Raw genomic sequence first — 17,243 nt, forward strand, 5'->3', positions numbered from 1 at the left:
ACACTTACTGTTTTTCTTTAATAATCCCTTTGCTTTAGAAATACAAACACATTCTTTCTATTACGCGTCAAAATTAAAAGGATAAATAATTCTTTTTTTTCGGTTTTTTTTCCGTACTTACACGGGTTTAATCTCTAAAAACATTCTAGACATTGTAATTATATTTACTATCCTGGAATCTTAAATCTAGAATGTAGATGGCGCTGCTTCATAAAGATTTCACGTTCTTCTAAGTTCCCATGGCATGGATTCGACCACGACCATGTTCTGGGTTTATAATATGCCTCAAGTCTGTGACAATACGTATTATATTGTATCAAATAATCTTGACGTTTGTGTAATTAATCTGTGGCTGAAAAAACAAACTCACATACCCTCTCCACTGTGTCGTCGGATTTCTAAGTGCACCATCTGTGGAGCCATCTTTAAAAGTCGAGCGTTCCAAGGTCACGCGTGTTTAAAACGCCCGATTACATTAAAATGTACTATAGGAGCTATTTAAATATATTTTTTTGTTGGAATTGTTATTAAACAAGCTAATTTTAATTAATAAATGTAATAATGCAGTAAAAACAAGTAATTTTCAATAAAATTTTGAAATCCGAACGCGCGATAGTTGCCCGACTGTCGCACAAAACGCGCTATAATTTAAATTTTTACCTTTATTTCTAGATTGTCTTTGGTTTTTTACTTTTTCTATACATTATTTTACTCTACCAAAGAATAAAACACTCCTAATGTACAAAGATTAAAAAAAAATATGATTTTGAAATCCTCGTCTGTAGACCGCGCTCCTAGAGCGCGGTTTTAAAAACTGTCAGTACTAATCACAGACGTGTTTTGTACAGGTTATGAGTGATTATATGCCATCCTTGTTCTTTTTACTACATGTGAAATAAGTTAGAGTGTGACAAGAATAGGTTAAAACAACAAAAAAAAGGTCAAAATGATATGAGTATGAAATCAATCTTTAGAAGCTTGATCCACACACAGGTGTTTCAAAATCAATCTTCTCAAGCGTGATACACACACGAGGGGATAATACAGTTTTGTTTCACAATTCACATGTCTATAGTGATCTGTGATTCACATTCACAATTTGTTTTGACCTATGTGGCTATGTGCCCATTTGTGCCAAATAGATTTCTGTAAACAAACAACGCTTACACTTTTATTTTAGAGCTTCAACCAATTAGAATAAGTTTAACATTGATTTTCAAAATAGGAAATAACCAAACTATGAGCAAAGAAATACCCATTGACATCTTTATCACTGATGAAAAAATACAGTATGAAAACTATTCGCAGATACAAATTGACTGCATAAATTTTTGTGATATTGAATATGCAAATTTTTATAGCAAATATATGTTACACAACTTGCCGTGCATCATCAAAAATGTTTCAAATAACTGGAAGTGTTCCAATGATTGGATCAAAAATGGTGAAATCAACTATGAATATTTTACACGGGAATACGGTGAGCTAGATGCACCGGTTGCAGACTGCGACGAAATAAACTTCAATGCTCAATGCAAATGTAATATGAAAGTCAAAGATTATATGAGTTACTTAAGAAACAAAAATAAAGAAAAACTCTTGTACTTAAAAGATTGGCACCTGAGACGGCTTACAAATTATAATTTCTATGATGTGCCAATTATATTTGCATCAGACTGGCTTAACGAATATGCTTTAGATAACAAAGAGGATGACTTTATGTTTGTTTATATTGGACCGAAAGATACGTGGTATTATTATTTTGTTATAAATAATCTACTATATAAAAATAAGTCAGGTTTTCCATCCTGACGCTATAACTCCAGAACGCACAAACCAATTTCCACGGTTTTGCATGTTGGAAAGGTCTCTGGCTCCGTAAGAATTCCAAAGAAAATTTAGGAAAAGGTAGGGGTAGTTGAAAGTTTACATAGAGTTAAACGTGGAGGAAGTCGCGGGCATCCGCTAGTTTATTCTGACATTTATTAAATAACTATTTACTTGTGAAATTTGTTAAATAATGAAGCTATTGTAGTAATCAATTTTCGTTGTGTTTAAAATATTTACATTTATAAATTGAGTCATCAGGATTCCACCGTAAACTCCAAAAATTTAACAGCAACTTACAAGCATAAACAAACTGTACTCTTTATAAGTCAATATGCCTTATAAGACTGCATTGTAATCAGGCAATCTACAATTTATTTGAACCAGAGTAGAAGCTGAATACCAGCACTCACTCTCTTAAATATCTTGGGAAAATGTTTTAAAAATACACCAGACAATGGTTTTTTTGGTGATATTTGGTTGGTTGGTATTTTCCTCATAGATCATAACATATTACTATTCCCTGTAGTAAAACAAACCAATAAAAATGTTAGAATTTATTTAACTTTAAGCCCACTGGTCCCAATATATTATCAACATGAATAAAAAATGCTTCCACTTATATATTACAATATTTATACATTCCTTAATTAGCTACTGATACTTTCAGGACACCTTTCCATGCTGATGTTTATTCATCATACAGTTGGTCAGTTAATGTATTTGGCAGAAAGAAATGGATTGTACTTCCACCTGGTGAAGAGGCAAAATTAAAAGATTCTCTCGGAAATCTACCACTGCTGTTTGATCCAAATAAACATAAAGATGTAAAGTATTATGAGGTTATCCAAGAAACAGGGGATGGTATTTTTGTCCCATCAGGGTGGCATCATCAAGTTTTTAATTCACTGGACACTATTTCTATAAATCATAATTTCATAAATTCTTGTAATGTGGAATTTGTGTGGAGATCACTAGAAGATAATTTAATTTCTGTAGAAAATGAAATTGGTGAGTTCAAAGAAACTCCAGATTTTATATCACAGTGTCAATTAATACTGAAATCTGTGTTTGGTATGGATTTTGAAATATTTATAAAGTTCCTTGTCCACATTGCACAAAAAAGAATAAATCATCTAAATGGAAATATATGTATACTCTTCAACACTTACACCTTACAGAAGAATCATGTTACTTTTGATCTTTACAAAATATTAAAAATTATTCAATTCTTAGAAAATCATCCATTGCTGACAAACAAACTTATATCACAGAACATACTTACAAAATTATTACATATGAAAAACAATATTCATAATATATTGAAGTGATTGAATAGAAGATTTTTGATTCATAAGAAATATCAAAATTATTACATGAAATGAACATTTTATAAATTAAAGTGATTAGACTCATTACAAATTTGACTTTGCTTTTGCACACACCACACTCTTCTCAATAAAATCATTTATTTCAGCCTTGCTGTAACCTAACTCTTGTAGTATTTCAATAGTGTGATGTCCATGTTTAGGTGGTTTTTGTTTACCACTTGATACTCCAGGAGTGGAAGATAATCTAGGTGCAGGTTCAGGCACAACCAAGTTATCATGGTCTCTATAGAAAGACTTACGAGAGGAGTTACATTCATGATCATCAACTGATTTTATATCAAGCACAGGTGTGACACAAGCATCTAAATCCTTGAAAATGTCACACCATTCCTGCTGGGTCTTTGTGGAAAATATTTCTTCAATTTCATTTTTACATCCAATGTCTATCTGAGAGTGTGTCTCTTCAGATAGCTGTAATCCTCTTAAAAAGTTAGAGTAAAATTGAGGTTCCAGAGCACCAACAGCCATAAATTTATTATCCTTGGTCTTATAAGTAGCATAACATGGCAGTCCACCATCCAAAGCATTTGTTCCAGGCTCTCCAGTCCATATAGGTAAATTTTGTGACTTAAATAGCCATGTTCCTAAATAAGCTGCTCCTTCAGTCATGCTTGCATCAATCACTTGCCCCTTTCCAGATTTGGCCCTTTCAAACAGGGCTAACAAAATGCCAAGAGAACACATAAGGCTACCACCAGCAAAATCTCCAACAATATTAATAGGTGGATGTGGTGGCTGTTGGTTCTTACTAAGCATAGATAGTAGACCAGACATGGCAATATAATTTATATCATGCCCTGCTTTCTCTTTGTAATTCCCGTCTTGTCCATAACCTGTTAGTCTTGCATATATAAGTTTAGGATTCTTTTCTATAAGGGGAGTAGGGCCAAGACCCAATTTTTCCAATACACCTGGTCTGAAAGTATCTATCAATATATCAGATTCAGCACATAACTTCTTGAATATGTCAATGCCCTCTTTAGATTTCAAATTTAATGAAATTGTTCTTTTACCATTAGATAAAACATTAACAGGTGAAGATTCAATCTGAAAATCAAGTTGTAAGTTATGGGTAACTTTATTCCTAAGTAAATAATAGTACAAGTAAGTAATAGTACAATAACAAGATATACCTTTTGAACGACGGTCACTGAAGCCCCAAAATCAGATAAAATTGCCCCACAGAACGGTCCTGGAGCTAGTCCCAACATTTCTATAACTTTAATACCTCGCAAAGCCATTGTATGGGAAATTTCAATTCTTTGCACTTTACAAATCAAACAATAAAGTTTTACAAGTTACAGAAACTATTTTTAAGTTTTCAGTCTCTTTGCTAAAGTTTGACTTTGACCTTTGAGTTTGGAATGTTTATCAATCACAATCATTTTATTTATGAAGTATGAACTATGAAAACGTTTACAATTTTATAGCTTACAATCTTATGAATTAGATGACTTTTATTCTGATGTACAATGGACGTACATAAATAATTATTACAACTACAACAATTGTACTTTTTTTACAATCTGTAGGTACTAATTTCAGACTTCAGAGGATTGTTAACACTTAACAATTAACGTATTCGTATTTTTTTAATTCGTCTGAGGAGCACAATAGTAATAATTAATAAATTACAGACAGTAATAGATTACACATTACCAAAGGATCTTGACTTGACTTGACCAATTATTGTATACAATAATTGGTCTGAGCCAAAGGATATATACTCCAAGGAGATACGAAAACGTTGGGTATAGCAGCGACATTATTTCCGCATACGAAATATTTTTGAACTAAAGTCTGCGGCAATTTTAAATATAGATTTGTGATATATTTTTTTTTAAATCGAAGTTTATTAAAACCCTTACTTACTTTTAAAATAGTTGAAAAAACCAATTGAGAAAAAGAAAAAAAGACAAAAATGTTTTTCTAATGTTACCCGAGATCCCAATCAGTATTATTATATCGTGCCTCGGTTATACACCACTAGTCCAAATGACGATGTAGAACATAGTTGAAATTCAAGTACGCTTGTTGGATCCCTATTGTTGGATGCCAATGTTGGATGTTGTTGGTAATCCACAATAATAATCAGCCTATTCGATTGACTTGGCGGGGTGAGAAATAAGAGTCCTTTTATATTCACAGTAATTCACTTTATTGTATATGTCTTATGCGCAAGCCGGTTCGGTAAGGGCTGACTCATATAATTCCCGTACACTCGCATTACATGGCAGTTAAACTAAGCGCTGCGTCAGCCCCTACACGCTTACTGTCTGTTATGATGTAAAATCGCTGGCCACTGAGTATTTAAGAGTACGTATACGTATCTTTAATAATAACTAATAAATAAAAATTATAGTAATACTCATGTAGCCCAACACGCGTCGGGTCTTAGACCATTAATAAGAATGGACTTGTTTCGCACCCAAATTCACCAACAAAAAAGTCTGTCGTTTTTTGAGGGGGACGAGGTAAACTCACACATCGAAAACATTTAACACCATTAAGTATATTCTGTGTCCATACACTACACACAACTATAAATTTGACTCGCAATACACACACGCGTAATTTTTACACAGACTAACAAACATATTGCCACAGTTAAAATTTATACAAACAGTATTGTAACTCGGCCGTATTTTTGAAATAAATACCTACAGCCGCGCGGTACGTAAATTGAGGTAGGGCTGTTTTATCGATAATAATTAAGCACTCGATGTAAAATTATACAAAACATTATGTTTACTAAAATGAAACATTTGAAATTCTGTCTTACATTATTATAATATAAAATTCCATACAATTGATTTTCTCATTAAAGTGTTTTATATTTAACACAGATTTATCAATAATATACAGATGGAGCGTACGGAACATGACGGTGTCGTACGCGCTACGAATATGAAATTCAAAAACGAATACTTTCTCTTGTCAGTACGATACGAACCGTCGCATCAGTAATTTTCAATATTATTCAAGAAAAATGGAGTCATATGTTTCTAAATATTTTAAAAACTGTTCTCAAAAACTAAAAAAATAAAATGGAGTATTTTTTATTGATTATTATATCAATTTACGTAATTGTTTTTATATGCAAATTAATGTCAAGGAGTGACTTTTGTTTTTTTTAATCGGTTGCACGCAGTTTGTAAAGACTCTCTCTGGGTACTATTGTATAGTAAAAATTATTTAAACTATACAATGTTTTGTATTGGCACTGACGAACGTTGGCCAGTGTTTATGTCTTGAATGTGTAACGATTACTATCAGATGAATATGATGTTGTCCTAGACCACCAGCCTAATAATAAAAGGCAATAGTAAACAAAAATCGTAATTCATTAACAAATTTTATTTACGGAAGTTGCAAAACTTACAATGTTTGATACAACGTTATACGAAATATAATTATAGAACATAAAATAATTTACTAATTTATACGTTTTCGCTTATTTCGATGATATAGCGAAATAAATCAATTGTTCGCTATTCATCGATATTGTATACAATACTTTCCCATCACTACGTATACGGTAAAACAAAAAGTCGTGAAATAATTCAATTACTTAAAGGATTGCCCAAAAAAAACCCCGTATTGTAAAGCTTTAAATTAGTCAATTAGCCTAATTAAAAAAAAATACCTTTAAAAATACTCAACAATTAAAAAAAACATCGATTTTAGTACTTACTTGTGAAATGAAATTCCCGCTAGTTTTGTTTGGGTTTTGTTGGTGCAGGCAACAACTGCACACTTCATCATTGTATAATATTTAATTTATTTTGAGATTCACAAGCTTATTAGCAAGGTTAACATTTCCGTAATATTTCGAATACCGTTACACCGGAACCACAACGATCACCATTTTGCGTCGACAAAAAACAAAACATAATTTGGTCACAACTGACATAATTGATGTTGTCATGTAAAATATGTCTAACCTCTTTACGCAATGGCTAAAAAAATATCTATCTCGCTACATTAAGGTAGCTTACTGTAAGTTAGAGAGGTTACCAAAAAATTTTGTTTATTCTTTAAAAAATTAAATCCTTGACCAAATTTGACGTAAAATGCCACAGGTCCATTATATATAGGTGTCAAAGCAGCGTGCGTTCGTCACTGCGGCACAGTCGCGACTGTCTGCACCCCACGCCCCGAGTTCGAGGTGCGTAGGTATAGCTAGCGTTTTAACCTTTAGTATGAAGTCAAACTACTGCTTGTATATATTTTTACTTTGGCACTGCTTAGACTATCCACAGATCAAATACATAGAATATTCGATTATAGATCGATGTTTGACTGTTTCGTCAAAAGAATCGATTCTTTTTATAAATTGTTTTTATTAATTAATTGATAAAATTAAGGTTTAAATACTTTCAAATGAAACGTTATTCCATCTTTTACTAAACTGCAAGTTTTTGGCCGTTTTTTATGCCATTTAACTACACAAACCGGCATTTTTAGGGAGCTGTTTACACGTCGAAAACGATTACAACAATGAAACATCGATTCTGTAGCAACAGTTTTTATAAAAGCGTTAGATCATAGATTTTTGATCTTTGCCAGAGGGGTAACGGTTAGCGAGGCAGGTCCTGTTTTTTATATGGTCTAAGGGTCAAAGAGTACATGTTTGTGGTCATTGGGTCCTTGGGTCTCTGGTCAATGCCCAGTGGTCCACTTTATTTCACTTCTGTGGTGCGTGTGCCCAAATTGACGTTTGTGCCCAAAACGAAATTGGTTTTTGCATTTTTGCCAGTGTTTGCCAAAAACTTACAGTATACAGATATTAATTTCAGCTTTCCAGAATTTTGTAGATTTAAGAAAAATTTTTACTCGGGCACAAATAAAAGAGAAAGGCTGGCATCTAAAATAAAAAAATGTCAGTTGCATTTGCACCTCGGGGCAACCGGCCTCCATTGAGTCCAGCTCAAATACAAAAGATGTTGGACGAGAATGCCCATTTGATACAAACAATTCAAGAATACCAAGCTAAAGGCCAACTAATGGAGTGTCATCAGTACCAGCAAGTCTTACACAGGAATTTGGTGTACCTGGCGTCAGTAGCGGACGCAAACCAAAATATCCAGTTGCTACTACCAGTAAGTTTGCTGTATATTTTATTATAATGAATCTCTGCTACACAAATTGTTCCGCTGTAACCTTATCATCAAGCACTCGAGGATAGATTTCATTCAATTAATATCTACTCTACTACTCATGGTTATATAAACTATATACAGACTTGGGAGTAAAATGCTGCATTTTTTATGCTTCTCAAGTTAGCCCTTGACTACAATCTCACCTGATGATAAGTGATGATGCAATCTAATATGGAAGCATGTTGTTAGTAGGAGGCTGAAAATCCACACTGCTTTTGGTTTGTATTCAACATCATGCTGAAATGCTAAATCACTTGGCAGTATGTCTTTGCCAGTAGAGTATGTAACTAGCCTCGGCCGAAGTCTCCCACAAGTCAATATGACTTTGGGAACTTATAAGTACTTAGATTAAGAAAAAATTGTACTGTCTTATTTCTGGATAAGCTTATATTTAGAAATTATGTATATAATGTATTCTTAAATTAATTTCCACTAGCATGTTAACTATTCTGGTTATGCATAATATTCATCAATAATAATATTCTGCATAAGTATATTAATGAACATTTGCATTGGTGTTATAACTTATTTTGATACCAGCATACAGCATTATCTGCATTTGTAGGACAAGAATTGACCTTGTCATTATGTTTGTTTCCTAGAACAGCTTTTCCAACCTATGTTCACAGTAATTTGAGATGGTACCAAAAAGAAGAATTACCTATCAATGATACCAAACTATTACATACATCAATCCAGAATAATAATAATTATTATTGTTACCTCATTCTTACCAACAACAATAATAGCTGTACTTAAATTTATGTTATGATAAAGATTTAGAAAAACTATTTTCGTCTATTTGTTGGATTAACTTTTATATTCATTTAATTCTGAAATGTATAATTTTAACAATAAAATTATTTTCAGCCTCCTCATCAGTTAGCATCTGGAAATGTGCAACAATTGAATCCACCCACCAGTGGAGCTGACGGCCCCGGCTCACCACAACAACCATACCGTCCACCAACAGGAGTATCTACTACGCCCACAAGACCCACACAATCATACGGCCAAAGACCTTACCCACAAAATCAATATCAAGGTCAGTACCAGGGTGCCCCTGGTGTATATCCTCCACAAGGTGGTTATGGCCCTCCAGGACAAGGATATGGACCACCAAACCCTACACAACAGCCACAAGGATATCCACCAAATTCGTCATACGGCCCTCCCATCACTACAGCTCCCAGTAATTATCCTCCATCAACACACCCAGGACCTGGATACCCACCTTCCTCAAATCAGCAACCTTATGCTCCTCCACCAGGAAGCCCTGCCGCTGCAGGTTCACCTTATCCTGTGCGTGGCTCTAGTCAACCAGCATATACAGGCAATTCTGGATATCCTCCTCCACAATCTGGTCCAAACTATCCCAATGTAGGTGTCAGCTCTTATAATTCTACTACATCTCAGCCCCAACCCTATCAGTCCCAGCCTTTCCCAAACACTACACCTACATCTGCCTACAGCTCCACGCCAATATCACAGCCAAACCGTTCCCCGCAACCTCCACCCAGCAGTTATTCTTCCCAAAACCCAACTAGCACAGGGTATGGATCACCATCTGCACAATCTCCAACATATAATTCTAGTTCTCATGGAAACAATGTACCACCATCCACTGGTGCCTCTGGGGCTCCTCCTCAGAATCCACCACCAGGCCAGCAATATCCTCCCGCCGGTCAACCATCTCCATATCCACCAGCAACACAACCGCCTTATTCCAATCCTTCCTCCCAGCCAGGTAGTCCTGCACCTTCAGTGTCCACTGCACCCCCTCCTCAGTCATCTTATCCCCAAAACCCACAAAGCTACCCTCCTGCTGGAGCAGCATATCCTCCTCATGCTTACCAACAAGGTTATCCTCCTGCACAATATCCACCTTCTCCATACCCATACGCTCGAGCGCCAGCACCAGGAGCTCCGCCGCCTGGTGCTCCACAACCTTATCCTGGTTATGGTTTCCAACCTCCAAACCAACAATAATCAACAATTTGTTCTATTAACTATTGTAGCCCTAATTATTTTAATTAATTGAGTATATCAATTAGAATTATACTATTGTATAACTATTAGGAGTACTTTAAGAAATGTAAGTGACACTTCCATGGAAGTTAGAAACAATGTGACCACACTTGAGGGCATAATAAGTAAGTGTATAGCAATAAGTAAATTATGTTTCTACATGAGTAAAGACAACTTTTTTATGTTTAAAAGGAAGGTCATGTATTCAAATTTGAATGATTTTTAGATAAGAAGGTGTATGAAATAAATTTCTTTTTCTATGAAAATCAAAATCATGTTTGTATAAACAAACAAAACTCAAATCAAATGTAAAATAAAATGATTTAATGATGATGATATGTAATAGCCCATAATAACTGTAAGCAAGATGAACAAATACACCACTTTTGGTATTAATGAGATTAATTAATAGATTATATTATTATTTTTAACTCCAATGGACTTTGAGTTAAGTATTTAGTGATAGTAAATAAATTACAAAGCACAGCATGTTCTTTTATTTATGTAAATCCAATAATATACTATTAATATAAATAATACATATTATGTTACAAGATAGTGATCACTTCATACACTGATAGTCTATTTAACTGATATTGGTCTTTTTGAATACAAATGCAAATTATACAAAGTAGAATTTCATATTGTGCTTAATTCTGATTTAACTTCCTTTTACTTATGACTCTTCAAAAGTTATTGTAGGCGTATCAAACATATGTATTGATTCATCATAATACTCCAAAGGTATATCATCAACAAATGGTTGTGTGGGAAAAGGAGGTGGAGTTTTCAATTTTCGTAATGGTAACACTGTGTCAAATAAATAACACATAGCACCAGTTTCACCAGGTATTCCTACTCCCAACATCCATAGGATATTGTGCTTTGTATTAATGCGCAAAATTTTGACTCCTCTCAGTGTCCTCCAACTGATAACAAAAAAATATATATATTAACACATTAATCCATACTTATCTAAATTATTTTATAAAGAGGTAAGATTTCATTGTTTGTTTGTTACGAATAGCCTCTGAAACTATTGATTTTAAAAAATTGTTTCATCAACGGAAACTACATTATCAGTGAATAACATGAATTGAGCTAGAATCACTATGTTCAACAACGGGGGTCCATGAGTAGGAGGGGAGGAGAAAAGTAAATTTGTAAAATGATTAACAGCAGTGATAAGATTTATTTAAATAACTGGCTTTGTCTCTTTTATGGCAAGTTTAAGGAAAAAAGGTAGAAAAACTATTTCCACATGGACAAAGTCGCTGGCTAGTCTATAAATAAAACAGGTGCCATCAACACCTATGTCTACATCAGTTATAACTTCAGAATGACTGAAAAGATCTGTATGAAATTTTTGCATACATAGATATTGTCTGGAACATGGAAATGTGTCATATTTACCTGTTACCCATGTGTCCTGGCATCTTCGTGCCAGGCCAAACTCTTGCTTTCTCACCACCCGCACCAATGTTACCAGGTCTTCTATGAGTTTTGGTTACACCATGTGAAGCTGGCATTCCTTTAAAACCCCACCTTTTCATAACTCCTTGAAATCCCCGGTCCATTCTGCAAAATTATCATTTATTTTAAGATTAAAGTTAAAATGTTTAAATGCCAGAGTACAAGTAGCTCAATTAAATAATTTAATTCTTGAAAACCTGTTTTTAACTTTTAGATTAAACTAAATCAAATATTACAAAAATTGGAATACCACTTTTTTATTAGCAAAATGCAAGACTCAATGAGTATACTAACGTTTTAGCTCTGACATCAACATAATCACCAACTCTGAAATGTGTTGCAAACAAAGGTGTTCCCGTGGGCATTTTGGCATGTGGCGATATCATGAAGCGTCTAAGATGTCTCTTAGGCAACATGCCAACACTGTCAAATAGTCCACAATATTCTTTTGTAACTATACTGGGGTCTATAGTCTCTGAACCAACTAAGAGACAACCAAGCCTCCGTTTCTCTCTCCAATTCAGTTTGGTAGTTTTCATAGGTGTAAATTCTTCAGGAGGTATATATTTAATAACATGGTTATCCACAACCTAAATAAAAAAACAATATTTAGGCAAATAAAATGGAGTACAGAAAAAAGTTATCACTACAGTTCATTTTATGTAGGATGGTGCGGGTGACAGGTTGTTTCACTCTTGAAAGTTTGCTGTGATTCATGATAATTGTAGGTATGTATTATGAATGTCATACAGGCAACTGTCACAGTACCCATGCTATCTAGAAAACATTTTTAATTATAAGATATTAAAATTCAAGTTTCTCTTCTTTCTAAAAGAATTTGGACTTTAGAACTTTTATAAATAACTTTACATACACATATGGAAATTTAAAGAGAATACCTGCAATAAAGTTGTTTGAAACTTTTTGCCATCTTTTGACCACAATGGGTAGTTCCCTATTTTACGTGCTATAAGCCCTGCTCGTCGTGTGGTTGGAGTCCACTGGGCCACTTCTTCAGTTTCGACTTTAGCCAATGGGGATTCCACAGCAGTTTGCAAATTTAACTTGTCTTGTCTGACTTCCTCTAGAAAATCTCTGTTTTCTTGTGTGAGCATATCTTCACTCATCTGTAATTTTAATACAAACATTTAATAACGAGCGTATTGAAATATGTCAATTGAGAAATTAAAAAGTTACTTACAACTCGTTCTTTCGGTGAATACCAGTATGGAGGACGAAATTTAGGTTGGTAATAACAGGACCTGGTTGTAACGTAAGCAACCCTATAACAAAATTTAGTAAATAATTTAATAAAATGGAACATCTATAGTTTATTTGATTGAGAGTTCACAGTTAATTAAGATATAAAAAAACAAAAGGATTTGGTTAGGAAAAAATAATACAAACTTCATTTTACTTAAAGCGGTGCATAGTAACTTTAAACTCGATTTGGACATTATTCCTCTACTAAATTAAGTTACAATATAATAATAAAAATACTAAAATTACAAATAATAATTATGAAAAGCAAGTGCAATTAGTATTTTTCTTCGCACCAACCACAGACAAATCAAATCACACTTAAAAAAACAAAAGTCAAAGTCAAACCACAGACGTCAAAGTCAAACTACGGAAATTGTCATGCACAAACTGCGAAGCCATTAAAAGAAAAAAATATTAACATCATCTCATTCAAAACGATGGTAGCCACTGGTAGCCACCGTAAATGATATATTATGTGGTCGCCACTTGGACTATAAAGTGCTATACAATTAATCTGTGTTGCCGGCCCTATATTTTACTCTTTGGTCGCCGGTTTGTTTTGACGTCTGTGGTCACAGGTCGCGGTAAATTTAACCTCAATTTTGTAATTTGTCGGTTTTGAAATATTATACTTGTTGTTTTTTAATCTAATCGATTTCAATTGTGTTTATCATGTAAAATTGTTCAATATGAACTAAAATTACATTAATTTTTTGAACTTTAATCATAGTTCCTGAACACTTACAATAGAAGTATAATACATAATATCGACTCATTCGTAACTCCCTGCTATAACTTGAAAACAATAATGTTACAACCAATAAAGCATGTTTTAAATCAGAAGCGGATTATTCTCGCGAGTGGTTCACCAAGGAGAAAAGAATTGGTCGAGAATATTGTAAGAATTAGTATGCATTAATATTTAATTAAATTCGGTTCTAAGAGACCCTGAGATCCTAACCCTTAGCTCTTTGACACAGCCAATTTAGTTCCGTCATATTTATAGGTTTATATTCATTATTTCAGGGCCTAAAAGCAGAGCTTTGGCCCTCACTATTTGAAGAAAACTTGGACCCGAGATCCTTCAAGACCTTCTCAGCTTTTGTGGAAGAGACGGCTCTGCAGAAAGTACTCGAAGTAGAGGCTAGAGTGATAGCCCAAGGGACACTTCCCGACGTTATTATAGGAGCTGATACTATGGTGACAATGGATGGCAACATGTTTGGTAAACCAACCTCAGAGTCAGAAGCTTTTGATATGTTAAAAAGGCACGTAGAATTGTTTGAATATAATTTTTTGGTTAAAAATCAAAGTAATTGTGTAGTTTATATAATATGTTTAAAAGACAAACAGAAAATATCTCTGGCAAGTATGAGGCTTTACAAGAAAGACTAAGAAGCAGTGCTGGATAAAGATAACTTGATGCCCTAAGTAGTCATCCCCTGTGGAACCCCTATTCTTATGTGAACTACAAAGAATTGATTAAAAAAAAATGTTTTTTTGTAGTTGCTTTAAATTTCTTGTATTTGTTTTTTTTCTTGGTCATCTCTGGTGCTCCCCTAGAGCCTTAAGATTTAGGTGCCTTAAGTAATTGCTTAAATAGCTTATAGGCTAATCTAGTACTGCTAGAAAGTAAAAAAGAACATGCTATGCTTCCCGAGCATTGTGTAGTGCATTTCCATGTGTGACCTGCAGTGTGTTGCGCTATTATGCTGGCACTACAAGATGATCTATCACCATAACATCATAGCAAAAACCTGGCTTCTGTTGTTGGCTTGTTCATGTTCAACTAGGCACTCTTGGAACTCATCTTTTCTTAAGTTTACTACTTATCAGTATTACTATAAATTATTCAAATGTACTGATCATCTGATACTTAATGATTCTCTTACTTTGACTTGCCTAAAAACTGGAAGTAAGCATGAAAATTTGTATTTAGTCTTTCAGGTCGGAGTCACACTGTGTTCACGGGAGTGGTAGTGAAGCTGCCCAACAGAGTCGTCAAGTTCACAGAAACAACAAATGTGATGTTTGGCCAGCTAGACGATGATCAGATCAAAGGTTACATTGCTACAGGAGAACCAATGTAAGTTACAATATATGGAAATGACAGTAAAGGATTTGATGTGGCCCTAGTTGCTGGATTTGTAACTAGAATAAAATGTCATCACATGTTGACAGCCCTGTGTCATAGTTGGTTTACATTCTGCATCCATGGTCATGGGTTTGATTCCCACAACTAAACTATTTGTGTGAAATATATATCATGAAATCAGCTATCTTGGTCCCATGTGTGTATTGATTGTTTAATTACAAATGTATAGCTGAGATTCTTTTGGTACATAATGTCTATTGACTTGGGGAGTGAGTTTGTGAATGCGTTACGAAAAGTGTAATTGGCTTCTAAGATGCGCGCTGCCATCTACAGAAATAGTGAAAAGGTGTTTGTTATTTTATACAATAGATGGCGCTCTTAGATAACTTTGAAACAATCCCTTTTTGTACTTACACTTCAAGAAACTGTTGCAATACAGTTATGCCTGAAGATGGCGCTTTTTTTTAAAAGAAGTTTTGGTTTAGTCTTGTGTCTAAAGCACACTTGTGTTTTTATTGATTTTCCACAGGGACAAAGCTGGAGGCTACGGTATACAAGGCGTGGGCGGTACGTTCGTAGAGCGCGTGGAAGGGGACTATTTCACGGTAGTGGGCCTGCCGCTGTACCGGCTGTGCTCCGTGCTCTACGACCTGTTCAAGGACATAGAGGAGATTAAATAAAAGCTTCTTTAGCCATTTTGGGCACTTTTGACATGGTAAAATAGCATTGAACTAATATGAGCACCATATACATGATATACATAACCTATACCCGCGACTCAGTCCGGAAAAAGTGTAAACTTTCATTCCTTTTTAACCGACTTCAAAAAGGAGGAGGTTCTCAATTCGGTCGGTATTTTTTTTTTATGTATGTACACCGATTACTCAAAGACGCCTGGACCGATTTCAAAAATTCTTTTTTTGTTTGAAACGGTATAGTCGCCATTTGGTCCCATTGCCATCATGTCAAGATCTGATGATGGAATCTTGGAGAAGTTGAGGGGAACTTTCAAAAATTGTATGAGTGTCTAGTGTGTTCGTATACTTTTCCATTTAGTACTACAATTTCATGAAAGTTTAAAATCGATCTGATGATAGAGCCATAAAACAGACGAGGGAACTCCTCGGCGATTTACAGCAGTTACCTTGTGTTTGGGCTTAATTAATTTGTATTAATGAGAACTTTCCACATAGATAGGTTGTGACTGTCATTTAGGGGTTTGGTGATGAAGACCAAGGACAATTAAGGGAACTCCTTAACAGTTTACAGTATCTACCTTGTGTTTGGCCTTGATTAATTCGTATTGCTGAGAACTTTCTACCTAAATGAGTTGTGTCTGTTATTAGGGGTCTGATGATGAAGATCAAGGTCAATTAAGGGAACCCCTTAACGGTTTACGGTAGCTACCTTGTGTTTGGGCTTGATTAATTTGTATTGCTGAGAATTTTGTACCAAGATGGGTTGTGACTGTCATTAGGGGTCTGATGTATTCGTTTGAGATGAAATTTTACACTAAAAATGTAAAAATAATAAAAATTATAATAAAAAAAATACAACCGACTTCAAAACCTAAAAACGTACCCACTAAACTAAAAAGCGAAAAATAACATCATAATATGTTCTACCTACTGATCAGTATGAAGGCGGTGTTAGCCGGTATTGTCTTAATTTAAGCCATTTCTGACAGGACCACATGAAACAACACTGTCTGCAAAATATAAATCTATAAGATATTCTCACACGGCTTGAATACATCACCGGCTTAGCACCGCCTTCATACTGATCAGCAGGTAGAACATATTATGATGTTATTGTTCGCTTTTTAGTTTAGTGGTTACGTTTTAAGATTTTGTGAAGTCGGTTGTATTTTTTTTATTAAAATTTTTTAACCGTATCAATCGAGGCATACTTTTGCCAGCCAAATATTGTTGTGTCACCTTACTGTACAATGTTGTAATTCTAAAGTGATTTAATTCATTGACCATATTAAACTTAACGCCTGTT

General features: G+C 34.4%; 5 protein-coding genes across 5 annotated transcripts; 3 read left to right on the plus strand and 2 right to left on the minus strand.

Annotated features, from left to right (window-relative positions):
* The first annotated feature begins 1,107 nt into the window (after positions 1-1,107).
* On the plus strand, positions 1,108-3,249 carry LOC112055553 (2-oxoglutarate and iron-dependent oxygenase JMJD4 homolog). Its single transcript, XM_024095725.2, has 2 exons — positions 1,108-1,751; positions 2,498-3,249. The coding sequence occupies exons 1-2, from the start codon at positions 1,240-1,242 to the stop codon at positions 3,156-3,158; spliced, it is 1,173 nt and encodes a 390-aa protein (XP_023951493.2). The 5' UTR covers positions 1,108-1,239; the 3' UTR covers positions 3,159-3,249.
* LOC112055554 (alpha-methylacyl-CoA racemase) lies at positions 2,370-4,803 on the minus strand. Its single transcript, XM_024095727.2, has 2 exons — positions 4,352-4,803; positions 2,370-4,265 (listed from the first exon to the last, which is right to left on the minus strand). The coding sequence occupies exons 1-2, from the start codon at positions 4,457-4,459 to the stop codon at positions 3,243-3,245; spliced, it is 1,131 nt and encodes a 376-aa protein (XP_023951495.2). The 5' UTR covers positions 4,460-4,803; the 3' UTR covers positions 2,370-3,242.
* Positions 4,804-7,878: 3,075 nt separating this feature from the next.
* On the plus strand, positions 7,879-10,894 carry LOC112055549 (uncharacterized). Its single transcript, XM_024095722.2, has 2 exons — positions 7,879-8,320; positions 9,251-10,894. The coding sequence occupies exons 1-2, from the start codon at positions 8,099-8,101 to the stop codon at positions 10,367-10,369; spliced, it is 1,341 nt and encodes a 446-aa protein (XP_023951490.2). The 5' UTR covers positions 7,879-8,098; the 3' UTR covers positions 10,370-10,894.
* Positions 10,883-13,464, minus strand: LOC112055551 (39S ribosomal protein L3, mitochondrial). The gene is made up of 6 exons (XM_024095723.2): positions 13,289-13,464; positions 13,083-13,164; positions 12,781-13,008; positions 12,176-12,471; positions 11,822-11,986; positions 10,883-11,337 (listed from the first exon to the last, which is right to left on the minus strand). The coding sequence occupies exons 1-6, from the start codon at positions 13,336-13,338 to the stop codon at positions 11,085-11,087; spliced, it is 1,074 nt and encodes a 357-aa protein (XP_023951491.2). The 5' UTR covers positions 13,339-13,464; the 3' UTR covers positions 10,883-11,084.
* Positions 13,465-13,838: 374 nt separating this feature from the next.
* Positions 13,839-16,000, plus strand: LOC112055561 (dTTP/UTP pyrophosphatase). Its single transcript, XM_024095738.2, has 4 exons — positions 13,839-14,042; positions 14,171-14,412; positions 15,084-15,230; positions 15,769-16,000. The coding sequence occupies exons 1-4, from the start codon at positions 13,953-13,955 to the stop codon at positions 15,917-15,919; spliced, it is 630 nt and encodes a 209-aa protein (XP_023951506.2). The 5' UTR covers positions 13,839-13,952; the 3' UTR covers positions 15,920-16,000.
* Positions 16,001-17,243: the final 1,243 nt, after the last annotated feature.

Source organism: Bicyclus anynana, chromosome 3 (genome assembly GCF_947172395.1).
Source record: "Bicyclus anynana chromosome 3, ilBicAnyn1.1, whole genome shotgun sequence".
Classification (NCBI taxonomy): domain Eukaryota; kingdom Metazoa; phylum Arthropoda; class Insecta; order Lepidoptera; family Nymphalidae; genus Bicyclus; species Bicyclus anynana.